At 48.7% G+C, this 26,091-nt stretch overlaps 2 protein-coding genes across 2 annotated transcripts; one reads left to right on the forward strand and one right to left on the reverse strand.

Annotated features, from left to right (window-relative positions):
- Positions 1–14,764: 14,764 nt before the first annotated feature.
- atp23 (ATP23 metallopeptidase and ATP synthase assembly factor homolog) lies at positions 14,765–18,444 on the reverse strand. The gene is made up of 6 exons (XM_060048621.1): positions 18,019–18,444; positions 17,763–17,808; positions 17,390–17,471; positions 16,707–16,844; positions 16,276–16,359; positions 14,765–15,283 (listed from the first exon to the last, which is right to left on the reverse strand). The coding sequence occupies exons 1-6, from the start codon at positions 18,164–18,166 to the stop codon at positions 15,080–15,082; spliced, it is 702 nt and encodes a 233-aa protein (XP_059904604.1). The 5' UTR covers positions 18,167–18,444; the 3' UTR covers positions 14,765–15,079.
- Positions 18,445–18,452: 8 nt separating this feature from the next.
- On the forward strand, positions 18,453–26,051 carry rpap3 (RNA polymerase II associated protein 3). The gene is made up of 17 exons (XM_060048633.1): positions 18,453–18,567; positions 18,772–18,930; positions 19,040–19,192; positions 19,284–19,400; positions 19,706–19,833; positions 20,136–20,257; positions 20,382–20,452; positions 20,550–20,687; positions 21,082–21,209; positions 21,808–21,929; positions 22,029–22,099; positions 22,280–22,372; positions 22,728–22,987; positions 23,413–23,650; positions 24,966–25,063; positions 25,401–25,501; positions 25,636–26,051. Exons 2-17 carry the CDS (start codon positions 18,778–18,780, stop codon positions 25,719–25,721), a joined length of 2,079 nt encoding a protein of 692 aa, XP_059904616.1. The 5' UTR covers positions 18,453–18,567; positions 18,772–18,777; the 3' UTR covers positions 25,722–26,051.
- The last annotated feature ends 40 nt before the right edge of the window (positions 26,052–26,091 follow it).

Here is a 26,091-nt window from a genome sequence, read left to right on the forward strand (position 1 = left end):
TTCTTTCAATATAACCATGATTATCGCTGCATTGGGGGGATGAGAAAATAAGCTATTCCAAGACTCAATCTGAGGTTAGTTCAACTTTATTATCGTGAAGGAAACTTCAGGAGTCTAATGTATCAAGCCAAACTATGACAGTAAACATCGGACCACACTACCGAACTATAACGGTAAACATCAGACTACACTACCGAATTCTAACAGTAAACATCGGACTAAACTACAAAGTTCTCGCTAATCCTAACAGACTCTTTCTCTGGCCTGGAGACCATCACATCAGAACAGACCTCAGCTGAATCACAACTTCCTGTTCCTTATAAAACGGTAGCTCGTTCAGCGAGTCCACGACAGACTTAACGTCCTTAAGACACACAATACAACGCACCCACCACGAAAGGAGCAATACTACAAGGCCTGCCTGACGCTATCACAAGTAGCTGATGGAGAGGCAGAAAGAACAGCTTTCTGTAGCTGATGGAGAGACAGACAGAACAGCTTTCTGTAGCTGATGGAGAGACAGACAGAACAGCTTTCTGTAGCTGATGGAGAGACAGACAGAACAGCTTTCTGTAGCTGATGGAGAGACAGACAGAACAGCTTTCTGTAGCTGATGGAGAGACAGACAGAACAGCTTTCTGTAGCTGATGGAGAGACAGGACAGAACAGCTTTCTGTAGCTGATGGAGAGACAGACAGAACAGCTTTCTGTAGCTGATGGAGAGACAGACAGAACAGCTTTCTGTAGCTGATGGAGAGACAGACAGAACAGATTTCTGTGTTTCCACAAAGTGTGAAAACCTTCCAGGCAGGTTCTGGCACGCTGTGTTGTGCAAACACCGCTTCTCTTTAAAACAACCCAACGGTCTAATATTTATTTGTTTGGTTTGGGTAACGGCGGGGCTGGATTACAGTTGAGGTGGGGTGGCCACGGTGGAACGGGGAATTCCCAGACGCCCTGAGTTCTTGCTCCTTCTCTCTCTCTTTCTCACTCTACCTCCCTCTCTCGCTCCCTCTCTCGCTCTCTCTCCTCCCCATCTCTCTCTTTCTCTGTCTCTCCCTCTATCTCTCTCACTCTCTCTCTGTTTCTCTCTCTTTCTGTCTCAGTCTCTCTCCCTCTATCTCTCTCTCTCTCTCACTCTCACTCTCTCTCTCTCTCTCTCACTCTCTCCCTCTCTCTCTCTCTCTCGCTCCCCCCGCTCTTTCTCAGTCTATCTCCCTCTCTCTCTCTCTCTCTCTCTCTCTCTCTCTCTCTCTCTCTCTCTCTCTCTCCCCGCTCTCTCTCCCCCGCTCTCTCTCTCTCTCTCTCTCTCCCTCTCCCTCTATGTCCCCCCTCTCTCACTCTACTCCCCCCTCTCTCTCTATCTCTCTCTCTCTCTCTCTCTCTCGTCTCTCTCTCTCTCTCTCTCTCTCTCTCTCTCTCTCTCTCTCTCTCTCTCTCTCTCTCTCTCTCTCTCTCTCCCTGTTGATTAAAGATGATCAATGTGATGTTCCACTTCCAGAACCGTCCCCAGGTTTTGTTCCATGACAGCCAGACAGACGGCGTGTTCCAGCAGCTCAAAGTAAAACACTCAAAAAAAAAACGCACCCAAACACCACTAAAATACAGTTAATCTCCTACGTCTTAATAACAGATTTAAATCGGAGGCCACCCACCCAGACAGACGCTGTCGCATTTAAAAAAAAATACAAAATGTGTAAAAAGATATGTCTCATGAACGCTTTGAAAAATGTAGACCCTTGTAACTACCCCTCCCCCCAAAAGAAGTCGATGATCCAAATGGAAAGTGAGCGGCTTTTTCTTTCTCCCAACATGTGGACCCAGGAGCTCAGAGAGTTGGGCTGCCATCACGTTCTTTTTCATAACAAAGATTCACAAATGTTTTCCAGACTGGAAGGCAGCAGTGGCGACTCCATCGGGGTATTGGATAATGTCTTGGCACTGCCGAGTCGGTCTGCGAGGCATAAATATGACCGTTTAAAAAGAAGAAGAGAAGAAGAGGGAAAAAGAAAAACGTTGGTGCCACTTGGCAGCGTGGCCCCCGCGGGCAGAGTGATGAGTGGACGGCTTGTGTCCATCGCTGCCCCCTATCTGCCACTTTGGGGAACTGCCGCATTCCCAGCTGAGTTTGTGGTCATAGTTTCCCTTATTCTTTTTGACTAGTGGTTACTTGAAGTCGGGCTCTTTTGTGGACATTGCTGCGCTTGAGTTGAGAATTTGAACTATAAAACTTTCCCCTTTGTGTCGGTCTGGAAATTTGACGTCGCTGTGGATATGTCTGCAGGGTGTCTTTAACAAATGTTTTATGGAGCAACATGCGTTTGTGGTGAAGGGGAAGGTACTGTCAAAGACTGGGGAAAATAGAGCTGAACGAGAACGGAAGTGTGGTTGAGAGAGAGAAGGAGGGAGAGAGAGAGGGAGAGAGGGGGAGGGAGTGAGGAGAAAGGGAGAGAGAGAGAACTTGACCGTGTGTATTCATCTAATCTTTTGTACTGTGTGTGTGTGTGTGTGTGTGTGTGTGTGTGTGTGTGTGTGTGTGTGTGTGTGTGTGTGTGTGTGTGTGTGTGTGTGTGTGTGTGTGTGTGTGTGTGTGCGTGTGTGTGTGCCTTGAGAGAGAGAGAGAGAGAGAGAGAGAGAGAGAGAGAGAGAGAGTGAGTGAACGAGAGAGGGCGAGAGAGTGTGCGAGGTGGAGAAAGGGCTATATGGGCTACATAAATCTTGGCCTGAATTACTATCATTATTGTAATGACTCTGTAATGCTTTCTTTCCTGGACCAGTAATTGTTACCAAACCCCATGTTCAGTCGTACAGGTGGACAAATTAGCCTCCCCTCACGGCCTGCCTTCAGTGTTTGGACCTTCTGTTACTGCAGTCCAAGGATTTTCAAGATAAGAGCCCCAGGACAGGAGCAAAGCATCGCTCTCTTAGTAATCTTCAGAAGAACTGCCCAGCTCTCTCTTCATATCGAGGTCGGTTTGAAACATGAGCGGGAGGCCTGAGCTGGCCGGTCCTGGGGAGATCAAGGCGTCTCCTCAGGTATCATGGGCCCAACCCAGGAGATGACTAGTATACTCAGAGAAGTAACACGCTATTACCACTACATATGGGCAGCAGATGTAGATTAGCCTTGTGGCTGTAATCTGGCCCAATTACATATTGTGCATTGTCCCTGTCAAATAAACGTAAAATAGAATGACCTGGTGGTTTAGGTGTTGCACTCAAAACTGTAAGGTAGTCCGATCCCCAATGTTGGTAACATTGAACCAGAAGACTAACAGAGGTGCTAACCAAACAGAGCGCAGTATTCTTCACCCTCTCTCAGTCTTCCTCGTCATCTCTCAATGAGATGATGGAAGCTCTGGTAGCAGAATCGAGAGGGCCACTTTGGTCTCCAACCCAACCAGAAAACCATTGTGGTCTGGCTGTGAGTTGATAGTGTTTGGTCAAGGACCGGCTCGACCAGCAATGGTGATTCAGGAGACCACGGCGATCCTTGTGTTACAACCTTTGACCCAACAGAAAATGTCCATTGCCAACTGGAGAGAAGGATCTCTCAGGATAACCATTCTACAAGCACAACAGTGTTCACTGGAGGCCTATGGACCAAACTGGCTTGAGCACAAAATCTCTCGGGAGGGTCATGGGCTAAGATCTAGGAGGGATCAGAGGAGAGTCTTCATCATCTGAAGTCTCTTGTTCTTCATCGCCTCCCTCAGTGCAGAGTCACCGTTGGTTTTGAGCAAGCTGGGAAGGGGGGGAAGCCTGGTTGATGCACACGGTGACCAGGAAGTGTGGTAGAAACAGATTTATTTCTGTGTTCACGGCCCGTGTTATTTCAGCCTTCTCAAGGTGCCTCTAACCTTCCAAAGCTCCCCGACCGCGGGATGGGGGAGGGTTCGGCCTTCCCAGTCTGCTGGAGAGGTCGGAAGGAAAACAACTAAAACGGGTTGGAAGTTCTTGGTCTTTGCCGAAAAACGTTCAAACCACTTCCGTATTGAAGACATCCGCCCAAAACAAGCAAACGGCCGGAGCAGGAACAAGACCGGGAAGGGCTAATGACACACTGCCTGTGCATGTCAAACACTGCATCCCGCCTGTAGATGTGTGGTTCAAACATCTTTTTAAGCGATCAGGGCTGGTGTTACACCAGCACGCACTGACCGCTAAATTACAACCGTACCGGACGGAAACCTACTACTCAAACTCAAACCATCCGCGAGTCCGTACGCAAGCTATCTCGGGTCGTTAAGGCGGTGTAACAAAACTTTATGAATTCAATCGTCAAGGCGCAAAAGTTCGACATCAGCAACTAAAGAACTTTGTCGAAGCGTATTTTCAGATCTTGTGTTTTTTCTTCCTCTCCCCGTTTCTCTTTTAAACAGCAACTCTTTCCCTGAATCCCATATGGTTTTTCGCTTCACTCAGAGCTGACTTCAAAAGGCGAGCTCCGACATCTTTGAACGTGTCGTAATTACCAGCGTTAAAGCTGCACATGAGGCCCATGCTGCATCAATCAGACCCTCGCACCTGATTCCAATCACCGCTGGTGCTGTTCCGACACCCGCAGAATAGCTCAGACTTTAAGCTCCAGGAAAGTGTAAGTGCGACGCCTATCTCCGTGTTTTTAACTGTTCCTTGAGAAACTTGCAGAAACAAAGCCACATTGGTTAAATCTGCTTATTGTTTGGTCGAATGTGAAACTGCACTGCAAGTTACAACGGCTATGCTGTTTTGACGCTACATAGGAACCAAGACATACATGATTGGTGCGGGGTCGCCAAGGCAACGACCTGCACTTCAAACGAGAAGACTTATAGCATTTTCATTGGCTCGACCACGAAAAACGTATAGTTGTAGGCTAGGCCTGAGCACCGTTCAGCTCACGCTTAGGCCTACTTTACAACAACTTACAATAACATTCACGTGTAGGGCATTTATCAGACACTTTTAACCAAAGTGACTTACAACGGTTCATACACACATTCACACCCCGATGGCGTTGTCAACCACGCAAGGTGACCGCCAGCACGTCAGGAGCAGTTTAGGTGAGGTGCCTTGCTCAGGGACACCTCGATACCCGACACTCGATCAGGCGAAGCCCGGGGATCGAACTAGCAACCTTCCGGGTCAAATGTCGAACCGCTCTTCCTCCACAACACACTGCACATAACTAAGCAAACCCTGGATGGTGGTCTTGCTCAAGGACACCTCGATACTCGGCTCAGGAGCCGCCGGGGATCGAACCGGCAACCCTCTGGTCACATGTCTACCGTTCGAGGTTGTCGGCTTAGTGAGGTGCAATGTGTCGCGTCGTGTGGTTCAAAAAGACATGCATCTGACATTCTGTGATATATGATATATTTGTCAACCGACGGTTTATGCATTGCTGTCGGTGGAGCGAGGCATTCTTCCTCCGCCCGCACCCCACGCCATGACCGGGGACTCGGTCTGCAGTCGCTCTTTCAGCGGCAGAACTTGGGAGACAGCTGCACTTTCCATCAGAAGTGGTTTCAAAAGTCATTTATCGTCTCTGCTTCAGACCGGGGAGTGGAATAAACGTGTTTGTGTGTGTGTGTGTGTGTGTGTGTGTGTGTGTGTGTGTGTGTGTGTGTGTGTGTGTGTGTGTGTGTGTGTGTGTGTGTGTGTGTGTGTGTGTGTGTGTGTGTGTGTGTGTGTGTGTGCTACATGGATCAGAACATAAGTAAGAAAACGTGCCCAACTCATAAAGTCCAGGCATGTTTTTGGCCTGCAGTTGAAGACAGACTTGAGTGTGGAGCTATACTAGGCCTATAGATAGACAGACAGGTATATATCGTAGGATAGGATCAGCTAGGATTAACTTTATTAATTCCAGGGGGAGCGTTGTTCTCGATAGACGGTGAGATGGAGGAACGTTGTCCATGCAGAGGCTTGTCTGAAGGAACGTCATTTGGATGACGGAACAATGACTGTTTCAAGTCGCTAGTCTAAACTGTGCAAACACACAGCGAGGATCAAAGACAGACCCCAGTGAGTTGCAAAAAATAAAATTGTTTAGTCCAACTGTCTGAGCGGAACTGTTGTATGGGGGAAAAAATGAACAGAGAAATTCAGACTGACTTCAAAAAATTCTTCTCTTTTTTTTTTTACTTTGTCTAAGTTATAACCAAAAGCAGGCGCCGTGAAAATTCCCATCTGGGCACTCGTTCCTTGCTGAGTATACAGACTTAACGCCGCGCTACATTCCCTCTGATCTCGGCGTCGCGTTTCGCTGCAACAGAACGAGACGCGCACGGGCGCGGCGGCGGCAGCCTCAGATGGGGCCGCGGGAGCGCGCTTCGTCTCGAATCGAAACCCACACCGGCCAGATTTAACGGAATTGGTCCAGCCCCGAAATTGAATCGCAGGTGTGGAGCCCTCGACTGCAGCAGATCCTCCGGATAAGATAGAGTGAATAAAGTTAATAAACGAGGCTGGCGTTTTTAAAACGTCACTACTTCAGTGCACACTATTGTAACACTGTGGACAAGGTTTTGTGTCACGAAAACTAAACATTTTATTTCACCATTTCAAATTTTTTTCCTTTCATGATCTGTAGTAGTTGAGGTAGTAGGCTATCTAGTCGTAGGAGTGTAACTACTGTTAAAACTACCAGTATCAGCAGTAGTTCAAGAGCACAAAGCAAACCAAGATAAGCCTTTTAGTGTGTTTTTGAAGGGCAGTATAAGGGCAGGCTTGGGTAAGGGGTTTGTCTTCCAACCAGAATGTAATGGGATCAATTCCCAAGTCCCCCACCGTCTACCTGTAGGCATCCGTGAGCAGACTTTAATATTATTTGCTTTCATGAAAACTTCCACAAAATTATGAATAAGGGCTATGTATTGAAACCCTGTCTTTAAAACGGTAGGCCTAGGTCTTAAATCCATCCCAGTCTCACCATACTGGTTTATGGTTTACCAGCGGGGCAGGCGGTGGGCGGGTAACTGTTGCCCACCAAGACCACTTGCCTGGAGCACTGACCATCCTCCAATCAGTCAGCTCAGATCATCATCCGTCACAGGGAGAAATCAAACACGACCGTCAAATGAGTCTTAAACTAAGAAGCAAAACCACCTGATTGACTTCTGCACCGATGAAGTACCAGTCGGACTTTATGTTGTGATATGGAGACAAAGATGAAAAAGTTACAAACATGCGGACCAGAAAACCAAAGGCAAACACTGCTGGTATTTTAAAGGCACCCAGTGCAACTTTCGAGGCTTAAAAATAAACATTCAATTTCTAGTCTTTTTTACACGTAGTAAGTTTCAATAACTCCATACCATTACATACCGACATTTAAGCAGCAAAGATGAGACGTCGTTGTGTGGTGAGAACTGATACAAAAATCGATAACAACAACAATGCCGCCATTTTCTTTATTTTTTGTAACCTACAATAAATAAAGCAGGCTTCCAGTCAATGGAAAAATGGCTTCTCCCCACCGGCGATTGTTGTTGTTTACGATTTTCTATCAGTTCTCACCACACAACGACGTCTCATCTTTGCTCCTTGAATGTCGATATGTAATGGTATGGAGTTATTGAAACTTACTACGTGTAAAAAAGACTAGAAATTGAATGTTTATTTTTCATTGAATGTTTACATAAAGTTGCACTGGGTGCCGTTAATGTAGGCTTGTATGTGATGTATTAAAAGCTCGGTAAAATCCTGCTAATAAGCGTTTCAGCGACTAAAGGACGGCACTTCGGCGCCTCCTAGTGGTTCTCAATGGGATCTTCTTGAGTCGTAATGGATGAGAAAACAATTTATTTGCAGGCTATCCTGTTGGACAAAAGGAAGATAATCCCGAATAACCTTGAAGCTCCACCGACTCTTCTCAGAACAAAGGAACGAGTGATGTCAGGCCTCAGTGAACACCTAGTACCAAGTATTCCATGTCTACTGCCAAAATTGATTTTTTTTACATTGTTGTCTAGCTTACGCAAATCTCAGCACACTCATGTTTGTGATTTTTTTATTTTTTTTATTTTTAGTGTGGGTGTTGAGGTCGACAGAGCTTGTCCTCTCTCTCTCTCTCTCTCTCTCTCTCTCTCTCTCTCTCTCTCTCTCTCTCTCTCTCTCTCTCTCTCTCTCTCTCTCTCTCTCTCCATCCCTCTCTCTCCCCCTCCATGTTGTATTTTTAATTGCTATCGAGCTTGGTGCCGCGATAAAACCATTGGGTCCAGAAGGGTGATCGATAACGTCTGGCGACCGGCGACACCCCTCTGGGCGGTGGTGAGTAACGAGCCTGAAGTTGGGGGGGGTCGACGGGGGTCACATGGGTCTGACCACCCGAGCTAACGTATCCCCCTCCCCCAACGAGGGGGGGGGGGGGGGGTTCATTAGCTAGAGTGGGCGGCATGTGGCTCAGGAGTTAGAGCGGGGTTGAATGGTAACCTGAAGGTTGCTAGTTCGATCCCCAGCTTCCCCTAGTTGAGTGTCGAGGTGTCCCTGAGCAAGACACCTCACGCTGTCTGCTCCCTACAGACTGGTGGACTGGTTGACTCCACCGTCGGTGTCTGAATGTGTGTGCATGACCCATTGGGGGGTGTCCCACACTTACTGACCTATCTCTTTGTTAGCAGCCTCGGAAAAGCTCCGAAGCAAATGGCCATCAGAGCGGGGGTCCGTCGTGGATCTAGTGCCAGTGCACGGCTTGCTGCCTCCGGGGGGGGGGGGGGGGGGGGGTCTTGGTGTGGGGCTAGCTCTGGTCTGGTCCCCCCTATAGCGCGGATCAATAGCTGGATCCAGGGGCTTTGTTATTGTTTGGTACGTTTTTTATTATTCTTCTCGGATACTTGTTTCGAGGTTAAGGTTTGGGTGAGTGATTAAAATAAATGGAATAACAACAACGCGCGACGTTCGAATTAAAATCAAACGCGCCGTCTGGATCTTGAGCAATAATCCATGTTTGACTGATGCTGTTGTCTGCTTGGCCGGGTCGTTCTTATAAAAGAGATTTTTTAATCTCAATTAATTTTCTTACCTGGTAAAATAAAGGATTGATTGCTTTGCCTCCGCCGTCTCCGTGAGCCCCGTGAGCAAGGCAGACGTCACCGCCGTAGACGGACCTTTGGGGGCGATGACGAATGGGATGGGGAAGATCCATGGTTTTACAACCCGGACTAACGGACATGAGGCAACTTAAAGTGGGTAACATTTGAGGAGCACTTGGTAGGCCTACTGGTAAGGTTAACCTCCCAGTGAAGAGAAGGTCAACTTCCCAGTCAGGAGAAGGTAGACTCTTCCCAGTAAAGAGAAGGTAAACCTCCCAGTGAAGAGACGGTAAACTTCCCAGTAAAGAGACGGTTAACTTCCCAGTAAAGAGAATGTTAACCTCCCAGTTAAGATAATGTAAACCTCCCAGCAAAGAGACTAAATATCCCGGTTAAGATAAAGTAAACTTCCCAGTAAAGAGAAGGTAAACTTCCCAGTTATCCCAGTCAAAGGACAGTAAACCCCCCAGTCAAGTGATGAGCTAATCCCCCTCCTTTGGGGGTCAGAGGTCATCGGGGTTCAGCGGTTCCCGTGCCGACGGAGCCCGCCCTCACCCAGCCGTGACGAAGCCCGGCGGATTACAGGACGGCTAACTGGCACACCGCCCCCCCTGGGGTGGGGGGGTACCGCCAAGGCGAGGTCAGTCTAAACTGGTTCAGCGGAGAGAGGGATGGCGAGCGGTGGCCATGGCAACCAGGGGTCCGCCTGCATCACCCCCCCCCCCCCCCCCCCCTCTGATGTGGGGCTCCCGTGGCCCGCAGCGTACGGGACGCCCACCGCTGCGCTCTGAAAACGGGGGCGCGACTCCAACCCCACCCCCCCCCCGGGGGAGGGGGGGTTGGAGTCGCGGAGTGACGGACGGCTGGAGGTGACACGGTTCCCACGGCGACCTACATGTGTCGCTCGACCGACGCGTGACGACTTTATCCTGATGCGTGTATGTGTCTGTCTGTGTGTGTGTGTGTGTGCTTGTATGCGTGTCTGTGCTTGTGTGTATGTGTGTGTGTGTGTGTGTGTGTGTGTGTGTGTGTGTGTGTGTGTGTGTATGTGTGTGTGTGTGTGTGTGCGTGTGTGTGTGTGTGCATACATGTGCTCTGGCGTCTGCGTCGTGTGTCTTTTACGTTCGTTTACATTAAGTCCGGACGACCCTAACTTTATTTGTTACTTTCAGGCGCGACCTTACTGTACTGACAGCGATGTACGGTTGTTTCTCTTTCTTCTGACAAATGGACAGATTGTAAGCCGCTGTGGATGAAAGCGTCTGCTAAATGACCTGAAAGTGAATGTGAATGAAAAGGTCACGGTGACACGAACACTTTATAACAAGCGCTGCCATTGCTTACACAGAGAGGAAATCATTTGTGAACGTGCGTCGATGGTTAGCGAGTAGGGGAGCGTGTGAACGATGCCACAGCATGGGTGACAGACCTCTCTATGGAAGAGGGGGGTCCTCAGACCAGTCCTCTCCCTGGAAGAGGGGGGTCCTCAGACCAGACCTCTCCCTGGAAGAGGGGGGTCCCCAGACCACACCTCTCCCTGGAAGAGGGGGGTCCCCAGACCAGACCTCTCCCTGGAAGCGAGGGGGTCTTCAGACCAGACCTCTCCCTGGTAGAGGGGGTCTTCAGACTAGTCCTCTCCCTTGAAGAGGGGGGTCCTCAGACCAAACCTCCCCTGGAAGAGGGGGTCCCAAGGCCCTGGGGACCTTCAGACCTCTCCCTGGTAGAGGGGGTCTTCAGGGGGCGCATGGGGGTATGTAAACCACAACCTTCGGGGCCCAAGGTTAATGAAGGCTGCCTCTCTCTCACCCCTGGCCGTGGTCCAGGGGTGTGTAGTGTGAAGCCCTTCATTAAGACGACGCATATCGTTAGACTAATGAGGATTCAAATGCCATCGAGGAGAACCAATTAGCATGCTGTCACATTCAGCCAGTGATACGCATGTGTCTGTGTGTGTGTGTCTGTGTGTGCGTGTGCGTGTGCGTGTGCGTGCGTGTGTGTGTCTGTGCATGTTTGTGCAAACGTGTATGTGTGTGTGCGTCTTCCTGTGTGTGTGTGTCTGTCTGCATGCGTGTGTGGGCCTGTTACAGAATAAATCAGATTCAGCTACTGCAGCAGAAGACTGTGTATCCTCACATTAACAACGTGTGTTGCGTGTGTACACTTCTCTCACACATACAGCCCTAGCCTTGTGTGCATCGTGCAGCCTCGAGATACGCGGCCTTGAATCTGCTGATACAAATTTTCAGCGCCAGCAGCAGACTCAGGGAATACAGAGAGTCGGCCATTAAGGAGCAGGTGGTAGATAGAAGTGGGCTACAGGTGGTCCGCACGCATCAGGAATTCAAACCAACACCATGGCAACTACACCCCCCCCCACTAAACACAGACTCAACATAAACACAACTGACTTCCACGGCGGGTGTGTTTGCATGCGTGTGCATGTGTGTGCGTTTGTGTCTGTGTGTTTGTGTGCATTTGTGTGTGTATGGGGATGTGTGTGTGCTTTTTTGCATACGCGTGTCTGTAAGGGAGTGTGTGTATATGTGTGTGTGAGTTTGCGTGTCTGTGTGTGCTTGTGTGCGCTTGTGTATATGTGTGTGTGTGTGTGTTAGCGTGTGTGAGTATGTGCGAGTATGTATGTGTGTGTGCGTGTCTCATTCTCTCTCTCTCTCTCTCTCTCTCTCTCTCTCTCTCTCTCTCTCTCTCTCTCTCTCTCTCTCTCTCTCTCTCTCTCTCTCTCTCTCTCTCTCTCTCTCTCTCTCTCTCTCTCTCTCCTTCTCTCCCTCTCTCTGTGTTGGGTCCTGGAGGATGTCAGCATTATTAATAAAGCCTCCATACTCTCTCCTTCATTGTTCGACGTTAAAAACAAAAGCAGCCACTCTGGGGCCTATCTGCGTCAGACCGCCTAGCGGTCCATGAATATTAATGACGCTTTTTAATTACAATCGAGGTTGTATTTCTGTACCCAATTAACAACTTTTGTGTTAAAGTGGCATCATACGTCCCTCACCGGAGGAGTGTTGTGTGTAAGTGAATACAATAATGGATCCTGGCCAAGCGTGCTTTTGTGTTTGAATAAAACGTATACGATTACATTAGCGGTTCAATCTCTTCCAACCTTAAACACCCGTAATTAATCTGCCTCCCCAACAGACACACACGTACCTACGCACACACAAACACACACAATCTCCGTCTCTCTCTCTCTCTGACACACACACACACACACACACACACACACACACACACACACACACACACAGACACACAGACCACACACCCACGCACATACACACACAAACACAATCTCTTTCCCTCTCTCACACACACACACACACACACACACACACACACACACACACACACACACACACACACACACACACACACACACACACACACACACACCTAACCGCATGCATGCGTGCGTAATGAATTGATTTAAATCCTCGTGTGTGGAACTTGAAACAATGCCCCCTGCTGGGCCAGTTAATTGTCAGGTTACGGTGTTGGCCCTCGAGGGGCATAAATACTGAACTATTACTAATGATCTCCACGTCTCGCGCTCTCCTCCGCCAAAGGAGTGAACCACACGGAGTCAGTTACCCAGAAGACCCACGCAGACACTGGCTGAAAGTACTGGGATGATTATTATCCGGTTTGGTCAGCACTAATTCATTGGGTTATGAATGAGAAAGCGGTGAAACATTGAGTCGACCAATCAGAGCGTCACCTCAGAGGTGCGTACACAGACGCATCTCAGGACGTTAATGGTCGCCGTTTGACAGCCTTGTAATTAACCCTAATGAGCCGCACCTGTCGTCACACCTCTGTGATGAAGATGTAGCCTACTGTGCGGCGTAACTCTAACTGCTCCAGCTCGTCAGGAGCAGTTAGAGTGAGGTGCCTTGCTCATGAACACCTCGACACTCAGCTAGGAGGAGCCGGGGATCGAAGTAGCAACCTTCTGGTTACAAGCCAACCAGCTCTACCTCCTGAGCCATATTCCCCCTATATCTGTACCGAGAATGGAAACTTGGAATAAAGTTGAATCGGGAGGAAGGAGATTATACAGCGCCATCTTTACTCTATACAGAATAATAGCCCCCCCCCCGAGGACTCAAGGTGGACATTTTTAGATATGTACATGTCCTCAATCACTAAATGAGAGCGTCCCCCTTAGGCTATAGGTCCCCATGCAACCGCCGTAGCAGGCCTGCTCTTCTTCGAGCTAATTAGCCTAGCGTGCGGGCCACATCTGCTGAGGGCTTGATTTTTCCACTTATAGCACTTCATTTCAGAGTTTATAAATACTAAATGATGTTTCCCCGTCAACTGTGACGTCGTTTTGCAAATACATATTTAAAATGCGCAACGCATCTTCCGCCGAGAAACTTCACAAAAGGCAAGTGGGTGTCCTTTTATTCCCTCCGGCTGTGCGGGGCACGTGTTCCCGCCAAGCGTTCCCGCTCATCGCTCTAATTAACGAGAGGAGTTCATCAGCGCTCCCGGGGTTAATGTGTTGTCCTACAGCAGATTAGCCCAGTGATTTCTAATTAGATCGCGGTGGGTGTGTGCGTACTTAAGTAGTTGGAATGAAATGGGAAAAGGCGCTCTTCACAGCAGTCACTTGATTGTCTTGCCCTATGACAGGTCGAGCGCTCACCTGAAACCGAATTTAATAAAATCGGTTCTATTAATTCTCCAAGGAACCCCTGAGAGCAAGTTCGTGGGATATGGATCGGCTCCTTTGGCATTCGTGAGGCAGCGGCGTCACCTAGTGGATCGAGATGGAACTGCAGCCCCGAAAATTTCATGCCGAGCCGTAGTTTACAAGCAGATAAGAAGATTTGAACAATATTTTGTGTTATGTCAAATAGCCAATGAAATCCAAACCACCCATAAATTCACCTTTGTGTTGAACATGTGGCTGGCTGTAAATTCTGCTTTAAAGAAAACCGAGCAGCAGGATTGAATGTTGTTTTTCATCCTAAAATGCACAGTAAATAAAATTGTCAAAAGATGTTTGCAATTACTATTGTTTCACGTGGACACTTACACGTTTATAGATAAGTATATGAAAGTGGGTCGATTTTCATAAGCTTCTTAAATGTATTATGTTAATTTTCATCTCTTTGATCGTGAATTAATCTAGTCTCCAATAGACCCGGCTTTTTAGGGGAACTAAATATGACTTCTTCAAAATAAATACTGAAAAGCATCCTTGATTGGTGCAGTCTGCGGTCTTTGAGATATCCAGAAAAACATCATTTTCAGAGATAATGAAACCAACTCATTGCCTCCTGAATCTCAGAGGAGGGAAAAAGATGTCCTTTAAATGCTAATGTCCAATAAAGATGTCACCAATTAGGTTTTACACAAGTGGCTAATTAAAAAAAGCTGTATGGGGTGCTTAGGGGTCACGCAGTGCAGGGGAAGTTTTCAAAGTTAAATACGTCCCTTGACAACCACCCAGTTCAAAATGTGCTAATTCACTCATTTCACTTTAGTTGGCTCCATTGTGTCGAAATCTCCTCTGGAGCGATTTCATCCCGTCTTTAACTAATGAGTGTCTCACTCTCAAATATAAACTACTCAATGCTTCATACTTGATTGAATAAAGACATTTTTAATGGTTTCGTTTTGGTAAAACCTTCACTTTTAATCTTGAAAACGCATTGGAAGGTGTGCACAAATCATAGGTGCACGGCCAACTCAACCAAATCGGGCGGGGGGCGAAATTAAGGAAAAATAATAATAATCATAGAAATCAATATTTAACTCACATAAATCTGCTCTATTTACAGGAAAGACAATGTTGTCACTGGAGGAGGAGCAAAAAAAAAAAATGCAGCAATAAAAGACAATCACAAATCTCTGAGAACTTGAGCTGGGGCGGCCTGACACGGCTCTGTTCCAATATTTTAAGAGGAATCCCCCCCCCCCCCCCTCCCCTCCACCGGGCCTCTTCCCGCCTCGCCGATCTCCCCTCTTAGCGTCTCTTTGTACAAAGCACCCCTCGGAGAATGTGTTAAAATTAGCGCGCGGCGGCGGCGTTAGCGTTAGACGTTCGCGTGGTATCGGTCTCGGCTCTCGTAGTGCCTGGTGGCGAACTTGGCGTCCTTGTTGGTGTGGGGGATGCGGCCGAACGGGGCGGTGTCGTTGAAGCAGCTGTCGAACACCTCGTCCACGATCTTGCCCGCCTCCTCGTGGCTGATCTTCCGGACGGCGAGGATGGAGCGCAGGGCGCGGCCCCGGACGCACTCCTGGGAGACGGGGGGAGACGGGGGAGACGGGGGAGACGGGAGGAGACGGGGGAGACGGGGGGGAGACGGGAGGAGACGGGGGAGACGGGTTGACGGGGGGGAGACGGGGAAGACAGGGGAGAGGGGGAGATGGGGGGAAGACAGGGGAGAGGGAGGAGAGGGGAGAGGGAGGAGAGGGGTGAGGTGTGGGAGAGGGGGGAGATGAGGGGAAGACAGGGGAGAGGGAGGAGAGGGGTGAGGTGTGGGAGAGGGGGGAGACGGAGGAGACGGGGGAGACGGGGGAGGTGTGGGAGACAGGAGAGGTGGAGGGAGACAGGAGAGGTGGAGGGAGACGGGGGAGGTGGGGGAGAGGGGGGAGACGGGGGAGAGGGGGGAGACGGGGGAGAGAGGAGAGTGGGGACACGGGAGGTGGGGGAGACGGGGGAGACGCAGAGAATAAGAGGAAAACAGAAATCAATTTAGTTATGGCTGAGCCGAACAGGTTCACTAACATTACTAACATGTAGGGATTGCCGGCACTTATTGTGTGTGGTACGTCCTTGCACTTAAAAACAGTACTTTGCATCGTGTATCATCTTGGGTTGACCTAGCGATTGTTAGTGCTTGGCACATGGTTCTATGAACATCCTTACCGTACCGACGGATCAATTGTTTCTCTTTCATCTGACAAATGTACTTATTGTAGGTCCCTTTGGATAAAAGTGTTTGCTAAATTCCCTAAATCTAACTGTAAATGTCGTTGTATAATGTGGGCCTGTTGAAATGTATTCTGATACAAATCATTTCGTATCAATCCTGCATTTGGTTGTATTGTATTGCAATGTATTGTAAGTTGGAATGCACCCCAACTCTTCACTATCCTATGGTCCTAAAGAGTGAGAGGATTCAGATAAAAGTCCCATTCAGAGACGTTACTCCCTCCTGTTACTTTAACTCCATAACTGAACCATGGTCCCTTTCTTCCGTACACAATGAATGACAACAAGGCGTACCTGGCGGTGGTTCTTCAAGCCGAAGTTAAACCTGTTTATCTCACTGCTGAAGGAGCAGTCTCCACTGAGGTTAGCTGCACGGATCTGCAAAAAAGAAAAGTATCCAAATCATTATGTTTGGGGGACAATTTTGAAATGCTGAAGGAGCAATCCACACACACGCACACACACACACACACACACACACACACACACACACACACACACACACACACACACACACACACACACACACACACACACACACACACACACACACACACACACACACACACACACACACACACACAGCAATTTTCAATAACAAAGCTTTACAAAAAAGACCAATCACATTGAGCATCAAAGCTACACAGTTTCCGCGGACGGTTCCATGGATCCCACGTCACAGTTCGAGCCCAGCGCCCGGGCGGCGGGCCCCCCGCCGGCCTCACCTCGGAGCAGGCCAGGTGCCGGTAGTTGTTGAACCAGTCCACGTGGGCTCGGCAGTGGTCGAAGGCGTGGATGAGCTCGTGGGTCACCACTCGGTTCATATGGGCCTGCTGGTGAATGTTGTTCTGACACAGAACGATCTGGAAGCAAACGAGGCAACAGACGTTGCAAAGAGATGGTGAAGCTATATGTTAAAAGGTTTATTTTTGTATATATTTTTTCTTTATGACAGAGTGAGATAGACAGGAAGGTATGGGAGATGGATGGAGGGGAGTACATGCCTCCCCTACAAGTAGCCAAGAGTAGCTGCAAGGTCGCCACGGTCCGCAGGCAGGAATCAAACCCGGCTTGCCAAGTTCAGGACCCGGTTTCGACCAAGCCTTAACGAGCTCTACCCGAGGAGCCCCCGGGTTGCTCCCAGTATATATTAATGAAGCGGTTCAATCTGTCTAAATGTTATTTCTTGCGGTACAAAATAGTAAAGTGTATTAGTAGTATCGTCCATGAATTTGTGTTTAGGAATCTGACACCAAGTTGATAAAAAATAGCTCACGCTGCATCTACAAATCTTGACGCTAAAAATACATTGCCCTGCAGCACATCTCACCATGCTCTGTACAATTGATCTCTTTGTCTACGTCATAACTCTTTTCATACGATTTATTACTTTTAAAAAGGATCTTACTTGAGACGAATTTGCGTCAAAGCCACCACTGACGCTGCCGTCGCAATCCTCACAGGAAAAGTGCCGGTCTTTATATACTGTACTGTGTGAAGAAGAGAACGTTAATAAGAATGTATATTAAAAATGTCATTTCAAATGTCAAATCCCATGCAGCAGAGTATTAGGTTAACAATAAGTGATCTGCTGAGGACAGAAAGTCAAGAAACAAAGATAATACAAATGTAGAATGGAAAATCTGTTAAAAAGCGGCATTAACAATTGCAGAATAACAGTTTCACACACACACACACACACACACACACACACACACACACACACACACACACACACACACACACACACACACACACAGAAAGAGAAAACATGTATTTACCATCCAGAACTTTTCATGGCACTAAGAAGCAGCTTTGCATATGGACCTGAAGCAAGAAAAGACAGAACGACATGGCAAGTATTAAAATCAAGCTGGTTAACTTAAGACTTGGAAACGACATGCTAAGTTAGCTAGCATAGGCTAAAGCCAAAGACGACAGTGGGGCTGTCAATGCACACAGTGAGCTTTAGCCACGGAGCTAACACAGACCTCCCCATGTGTTATACTGCTGAAATTACTGATCCTTTATACTTACTGGTTTCCATCGCGAACTGTAACATGACCTGGCACTTGTGATTGAATGTGAACAGGCTTTGAGTAATGAAAGCCTTCTTGGATTTTGCGGTGTTTCTGTCAGGGAAAAGGTTGTATCCATAGTCGTCATCCTGTTTGGTTTGATCCATTTCATCTGATCGTGATTATATCATAAATGGGTGATTTGTCAGCCAGAAGTGTGAGGTGAGTGAGTGAGGCTAGCCGGGGAGAGAGGTCATCTCTGTTGTTTTTATCTCTCACGTCATAGGTCAAAGTTCTGTTTTTCCGTAAAACAATTCAAATCAGTCAGAAAATAATTAAATAGTTATATTCAGAGAGGCAACGACATTAATACATTTCAATACATTGATATATAAATATGTATAAAAAAAAGTAAACAAAATGCTTATTTTATGTTGTCGACCCCTTACTCCGTAGGAGGAGCCGCAAAGGCTGCTGGGAGTCCGCTGTCATGGCGTCGCATGTCAACACGGAGTAGGGCTGTTGACACATGTGTTTCACTTTCATTGTCAGCCGTTAAGCTTCCTAGGTGAGTTCTATACGTTCACATTTCGGGCTGATGTACGTGTTTCTGTGTGTTTTAGTGTATTCTACACGTCAGTTCCCGGAAGTGAAGAAGTCCCCGTTCTAGAACCCTGTTCGTCCCCATCTTTCTGGATGGATCACTCTCTGTTTTCTCAATAAATATTTTGACTGACCTCTCAGTCGTTTTGGTTTTATATGTATCTTCTAGGAAAAGATGTCCGGCGCAAACAAAGCAATCGAGTTACAACTTCAAATGCGCCAGAATGCGGACGAGCTGCAAACTTTCATGAGAGAGATGAACGGCTGGGAGACAGACATGAAGAGGAAAGACGACGAGCTCAGAACGGGACACACCGAGGAGAACCAGGTAGGAACCTTTATTAAACATATTGTTTTTAACCTCCGTGTATCAGGCTGGCTCCTTCCTGTTCCCTCAGTCCCTAGGGCAACGCACTAACACGTTTCTGTTGTGACAGAATAATCTACCCCCTGTGCGTAACAAAGATTTCAAAAAGAAGAGGAGAAAGACCAAACCGTCCGAGGAGAACAGTCAGCCGAAGACGGACGAACCCAAAGAAACGCCGAGAATTAACGCCTTCGACTATAAAGCATGGGACAAATTTGACGTGGTAAAAACCTTTTTTCCAAAACTACAATTCTTCACTCAACAAATGAGTCGACCCACACCTTTTAATGAGCGATGTGTTCTGGTGGTGACAGGACAAGGCTCTGTCCGCCGTCGATAAGGAAGAGAGTCCAGCGGGCGGCTCGGACTCGGACTCTGAGGACGCCACAGCAGCAGTGGACCGCAGCCTTGCGCTTTCTGAGAAAGAGAAGGTACCGAGTCCAAACCCCTTCAGACACTCAGGTCCTCCCCCAGTGCGGACCGATGTAAACTCTTTAAGTTTACTTAAAGGTGACATATTATACCAGCAGGTGTGCGCGTGTGATTAGCCGTTGCAAGACGTTTGGAAAATCTCCCTCTTCTGACACTTCACACTCACACCTGGTTGTATAATATGTCACCTTGGGGGATATTGGGGGATATCTACAGCTGCACCGTTGCAACGGGGATTTGAATCCACCACCACCGCTCTGCCGGCAGTCCTTATTGATTATTGATTGTTGATGACCTCTTTCAGGGCAACGCGCTGTTCAGAGAGGGGAAGTACGACGACGCCGTTGAGTGTTACACCCGAGGGATGAGCGCTGACCCCTACAGCCCCGTCCTCCCCACGAACCGGGCCTCCTGCTTCCACCGACTCAAAAAGTAGGTCCTTCCCACGTCACCAACATGGCATGAGAAGGAGCCACACGACAACACCGTACTCGGGCTTTGTTACGTTAAACTGTAACGCTTTGGGATTCTTCTTGTCCGAGTATCGCTGCATCTCTAACGGCACAACAGTGACGTAACATGCAAGAGGTAGCTATACCGGTTACTGATAGCTGTACGGTATTACAACAGATGCACGCGTGTATGAGTACCGTACCTCGTGCCCAAGTCAAGTGACACTCGACCAACTCTTATCTGTTTGGACATTCCCTGATTCATTACACTGCTGTGGTTAGGTTTTCAGTGGCCGAGTCCGACTGCAACCTGGCGATCGCGTTGGACAGCAACTACTTCAAAGCCTTCGCCCGCAGAGGGGCGGCCCGGTTCGCCCTGGAGAAGTACGACTCGGCCTTGGAAGGTGGGACTCCCCTGCAATGCTTCCTAAGGGGGGGGCTCCCTGGTCCCTCCCTCCATGGCTGTTGTTATGATCGCAGTGTGTGACTAAACCTGCTCACCCGTCTCGTATCCTTCATCGTCGACAGATTACGAAACTGTTCTGAAGCTCGATCCCAGGAACGCCGACGCGAAGACGGAAGTGAACAAAATAAAGAAGGTGACCCTTAGTTATTTAACGGTCAGTTGGCTCATGCCTGTTGTGTCACTGCCCTCTCTCCTCACTCATGGCCATGTTCTCCATGTCCTGTCTGTAGGTCATAGCGGACCGCGGCACGGACGTCTCGAGCCAGGCCGCCCCCCCAGAGGAGGCCCCCGCCGTGATGGACCCCCAGCAGCAGAAACGTCTGGAGGAACAGCAGAAGAGACAAGAGGCGGTGATGCAGAAAGACAGAGTATGTTCACCCGTGTGCCGTAGATTGATGCTGTTGTTCTCTATTATAATGACCCGTATGAAGCTAAGCTGGCGTTGTCTTAGGAACTCTGATAACTCTTCACAATAAGAGTACCTTAATAAACATAAGTTAAAGTAGTTATAAGGTAGATAGATAACAACTTTATTAATTAATTAGCAGGGTGTGCACTCACTCTAACCCTTTTAAATAATGTATAAATTAATATCTTAGTTAACGTAAACACCATTGGTAAATGATTACTAGACTCATAGTTAACTCGTTATTAACTAAGTTAATGCTAATTACCGCATTAACTAGTTAATTCATCTACCCTGATTGGAAATTGTTACCGAAGCTCTCAGCACTGATCCGTTGCTATGAATATGGTCTCCAGGGCAACGCGTACTTCAAAGAGGGGAAGTACGAGGCGGCGCTGGACTGCTACACCGGAGGCATGGAGGCCGACCCAACCAACGCCCTCCTGCCCGCCAACAGAGCCATGGCCTACCTCAAGCTGGAGAGGTAGGAGGCAGCTCTGGCTGTGTGGAGACTCACCTGTGTGGAGACTCACCTGTATGGGAGACTCACCTGTGTGGAGACTCACCTGTGTGGAGACTCACCTGTATGGGAAACTCACCTGTATGGGAAACTCACCTGTATGGGAAACTCACCTGTATGGGGACTCACCTGTATGGAGACTCACCTGTATGTGATCTCACCTGTATGGAAACTCAGCTGTACAGTAAATTCACCTGTTTGTTGTCTTTGTATAGAAACTTGCCCCTGTAGAAAATTCACCTGCATAGAAACGTACCAGAAAATCTCCCAACATAACCTGTGCTCCTGCTGCTCCTCCTCCTCCTCCTCTTCCTCCTGCTCCTCCTCCTCTTCCTCTTCCTCTTCCTCCTCCCCCTCCCTCTACTCCTCCCCCTCCTCCTCCCCCTTCCCTTCCTCTTCCTCCTCCTCCCCCCTCCTGCTCCTCCTCCTCTCCCTCCTCCCCCTCCTCTCCCTCCTCCCCCTCCTCTCCCTCCTCCTCCTCCTCTTCCTCCTCCTCCCCCTCCTCTCCCTCCTCTCCCTCCTCTCCCTCCTCCTCCCCCTCCTCCTCTTCCTCCTCCTCCAGGTACCAGCAGGCCGAGGATGACTGCGGCACGGCCCTCTCCCTGGACAGCACCTACTCCAAGGCCTTGGCCCGCAGAGGCACGGCCCGTCTGGCTCTGGGGAAGCTCCGTGAGGCCCAGCAAGGTACTGCCTTCACCGGTGGACGGTCCTCTTCTCCGCTGGAACGGCCGTACAGACCCCTTTATTGACTACACCTGTATGTCGTCTGTTCCCTTCTGACAGACTTCCAGGAGCTGCTGAAACTCGAACCCGGGAACAAGCAAGCGCTGAACGAGCTCCAGAAAATAAAAATCGTGCGTCGCAATTATTGATAATTATTAATTTATTCGGTTTTTTTTGTAGGGCATCCCTTGCCGGAACAGGAAATCATCACAAAACGACAAGCAATCTGAACTTCTGTGCCTGCATGTAAACGCCCAGTAGAAATAAGTGGGCTGGGTTCTAAACGTAGTCCTTGTGCGCGGCCTCTTCAGGAGACCAGAGCGTCCGGCCTCCTGGGAACGGAGGACGACGCTCCCAGACGCACGGTCCAGCCCCTGGAGAAACCGGCACACCTCCGCTCCGCCGTGAGTCTCCTCCACGCTGTCCCACCGCGCCTCCTGCACCCACACAATATGTATTCCATACCTTTTTAGATGTACTTTAGTAATCCCACAACGGGACATTTGGGAATATTCATATTCCAAATAGCGTTGTGTTTCAATCACAACCACAATCTGGCCCATTTTATAACCTAATAAATAACCTTTCGGTATATTCATATTCCAAATCGTTTTGTGTAACAATCACAACCACAATCTTGCCCCTTTTTATAACTTAATAAGTAACATTTGGAAATAATAATTTTTCCAAATAGCAAGTTGTACTAATCACAGCATCAATCCTGCCCTCCCCTTTTATAACTCGATAAATAACCCACAGAAGCCCCTGAGGAGGGTTGACATCGAGGAGGTGGGGGGGGACGTTCCGGTCCCGGACCAGGTCTGGCCGGGGGTCCCGTCAGGGTCGGTGCCCCAGGACCCCTCCTGGTCCCCGGGCCAGAGCCAGAGCCAGAGCCAGAGCCAGAGCCAGGGCCAGTCAAAGGAGGCCGGAGACCAGGCCTCTCCACTCTCCACCTCCCCCAGCGCCAAGGTCCTTAAGATCGAGGAGATATCGGACGTCCCGACGCAGACGGCAGCACGGTATGTCGGACGCTTCTTCACCTCGTCCAACCTGTCCCATGGCACTTTACCACTGAAGCCATTACAGAAGGATCCAAACTAAAATGTTTCTTAAGAATGAAATGCTGCCATCCAGGAGTCAATCCATCCAGGGAATGGTTCTCTATGGCTCCTTTTATGTTGAAATGCTCCGGGCTATGGCTGAGAATAATATAGCAGTAGCTACGACTCAAGCCACAAGAGGCTGCTAATGAGAAAACATACCTTTTGCAGCTTTACATTTTAGTCTTATAATGTCTTAGAAAACATATGATGATGATGATGATGCTAATAATATCAAAAAGATTTGAGGAGGTAGAAGTCATGACATGCTATCCTATTATAATTTTTGCGACCAAAGCCGTCATTGGTCGCTTCTTGACGAGCTCTGTTCATCCATTGGTCAGGAGTGCTCCGGGGGGTGACGTCATGAGACCGGACCCTGCCGCTCGTCTCCCAGCAGCCCCCACCCCCACCACCACCAGCACCACCGCCACCACCCCCACCCCCACCCCCAGCTCCGTCAGGTCGTCCATTGACCCGACGGAGCTGTTACCCGCGCCGGCCACCAACAGCTACCAGTTTGAGGCAGACCTCCGGACCATCGGCCCTCATCAGCCCCAACAGATCTACAGATACCTCAGGGTAGGGGCCACAGATACCCCAGGGTATTAGGGGCCACAGATACCTCCGGGTAGGGGCCACCGATACCCCAGGGTATTAGGGGCTACAGATACCCCAGGATATTAGGGGCCACAGATACCCCAGGATATTAGGGGCCACAGATACCCCAGGATATTAGGGGCCACAGATACCCCAGGGTATTAGGGGCCACAGATACCCCAGGGTAGGGGCCACCGATACCCCAGGGTATTAGGGGCTACAGATACCCCAGGATATTAGGGGCCACAGATACCCCAGGATATTAGGGGCCACAGATACCCCAGGGTATTAGGGGCTACAGATACCCCAGGATATTAGGGGCCACAGATACCCCAGGATATTAGGGGCCACAGATACCCCAGGATATTAGGGGCCACAGATACCCCAGGATATTAGGGGCCACAGATACCCCAGGGTATTAGGGGCCACAGATACCCCAGGGTAGGGGCCACCGATACCCCAGGATATTAGGGGCCACAGATACCCCAGGGTATTAGGGGCCACAGATACCCCAGGGTAGGGGCCACCGATACCCCAGGGTATTAGGGGCTACAGATACCCCAGGATATTAGGGGCCACAGATACCCCAGGATATTAGGGGCCACAGATACCCCAGGATATTAGGGGCCACAGATACCCCAGGGTATTAGGGGCCACAGATACCCCAGGGTAGGGGCCACCGATACCCCAGGGTATTAGGGGCTACAGATACCCCAGGATATTAGGGGCCACAGATACCCCAGGATATTAGGGGCCACAGATACCCCAGGGTATTAGGGGCCACAGATACCCCAGGGTAGGGGCCAGAGATACCCCAGGATATTAGGGGCCACAGATACCCCAGGATATTAGGGGCCACAGATACCCCAGGATATTAGGGGCCACAGATACCCCAGGGTAGGGGCCAGAGATACCCCAGGGTAGGGGCCAGAGATACCCCAGGTAGGGGCCCTGGGGACGATTGCTGGAGTGGTTATAGTAGTGTTTAATGGTTCCATCAGGTCCACACCTGTCCTCAATAGATCCAACGCCTTAGACTTTCAGGTGGTTAAATGCCATGAAATCCTTAATAATGAAATGGTGCCAGCACAGGTGTGCTCACGCTCACAGGAAATGCAGATTGTTTGAATGTTGGCGACAATAAAAGTGTTGAAGACAAATCATCATAAAGTAAGAGGCCCTTATTGATGGAGAGAGACAGACCGGGGGAGGGAGAGAGCGAGGCGAGCAGCACCCCAGCACTCAGTCGAAGAGAGGCTTAAACCGTTTGGACCAACTAACTCAACTGTGTTTCTAGCAAATGGAGCCGGCAGCATACGCCAAGATCTTCCAGAACTCTCTGGAATCTGACCTCCTCAACCAGATCCTGAAGACCCTACTGGAGTTCTACACAGAGTGAGTCATGAAGACAAGATAATCTTCTGCCTGAGATTGAACCTCGGTGCTTCTTAATATATCTAGGATAAATTTAGGATGCAGCTGGAGAGAAAGGAGACTGTATCTGCAATTATTATTATTATTATTCAGAATTCTTCTTTGTTATTTAACGTCTGATCCATATCCTGCAGCATGTCTCATCTAGCCAGTGCTCATTTATCAATTAAGATATTTATAATATTATGTCAGTAAGCAGGAAATGCAGAGGTTCAAGCAAAGTACATGATGGTGACATGCATCATGTCGTGCTGGGTACGAAGGGTGTAAAGTGAAGGAAACGTTGGCTCTTCTGCAGGAATGAAACACCAGCACTCATACTGGGAATCCTCACAAATCTGGCCAGTGTGCGGAGATTCGACATGGCCATTATGTTCATGTCTTCGGCAGAGAAGAAAGGTAATATTTACAATTTCTCAAACAACATATTTACATACCTCTCCCCCCCCCCCAATTTCCGTCAATTTTTGACAAAATCATGAATGATTGTTTACACTTTTATTTATTGTCGTATTTATCTTTTCTTTATTCAGTTCTCCGGGAACTGTTTGATTTCCTCCAACAAGCTCCCTTGGAAAAGGGCGCTTTGAAAACCCTGCGAAAGAAATATGACATCTGACCCTATGACAACGGGTATCAAGCGGAATTGACCTGTGGTCACCACAAGCTTTAACAACAACTTTGCCAACAGTGCAACTTGCTTTTCTGTATTCTACTGTAGTGTTGTTCACACATAGGTTTGTTATGCAAGAGCTGGACTTTCCCGTTGGCAAGATTGAACGTATTGATGAGTATTTCAACTGTCAGTGGGTCGCTGTCTTTGGTACTTTCTCCTTTATGTCGGGCCCACTTGAAAAGTTTATTTTGATGTTTTTGTCCTTTTGCGTGAGAACAGCTTGTAAACTCGACTGGACAATAGTAAAGGTTTCAAATAAAACACTTAACTGGAGTCAAACTTTGGAATCCATCTCTTTTGTCTAAAGGAGTCC

The sequence above is a fragment of the Gadus macrocephalus genome, chromosome 4 (genome assembly GCF_031168955.1).
Source record: "Gadus macrocephalus chromosome 4, ASM3116895v1".
NCBI lineage: Eukaryota > Metazoa > Chordata > Actinopteri > Gadiformes > Gadidae > Gadus > Gadus macrocephalus.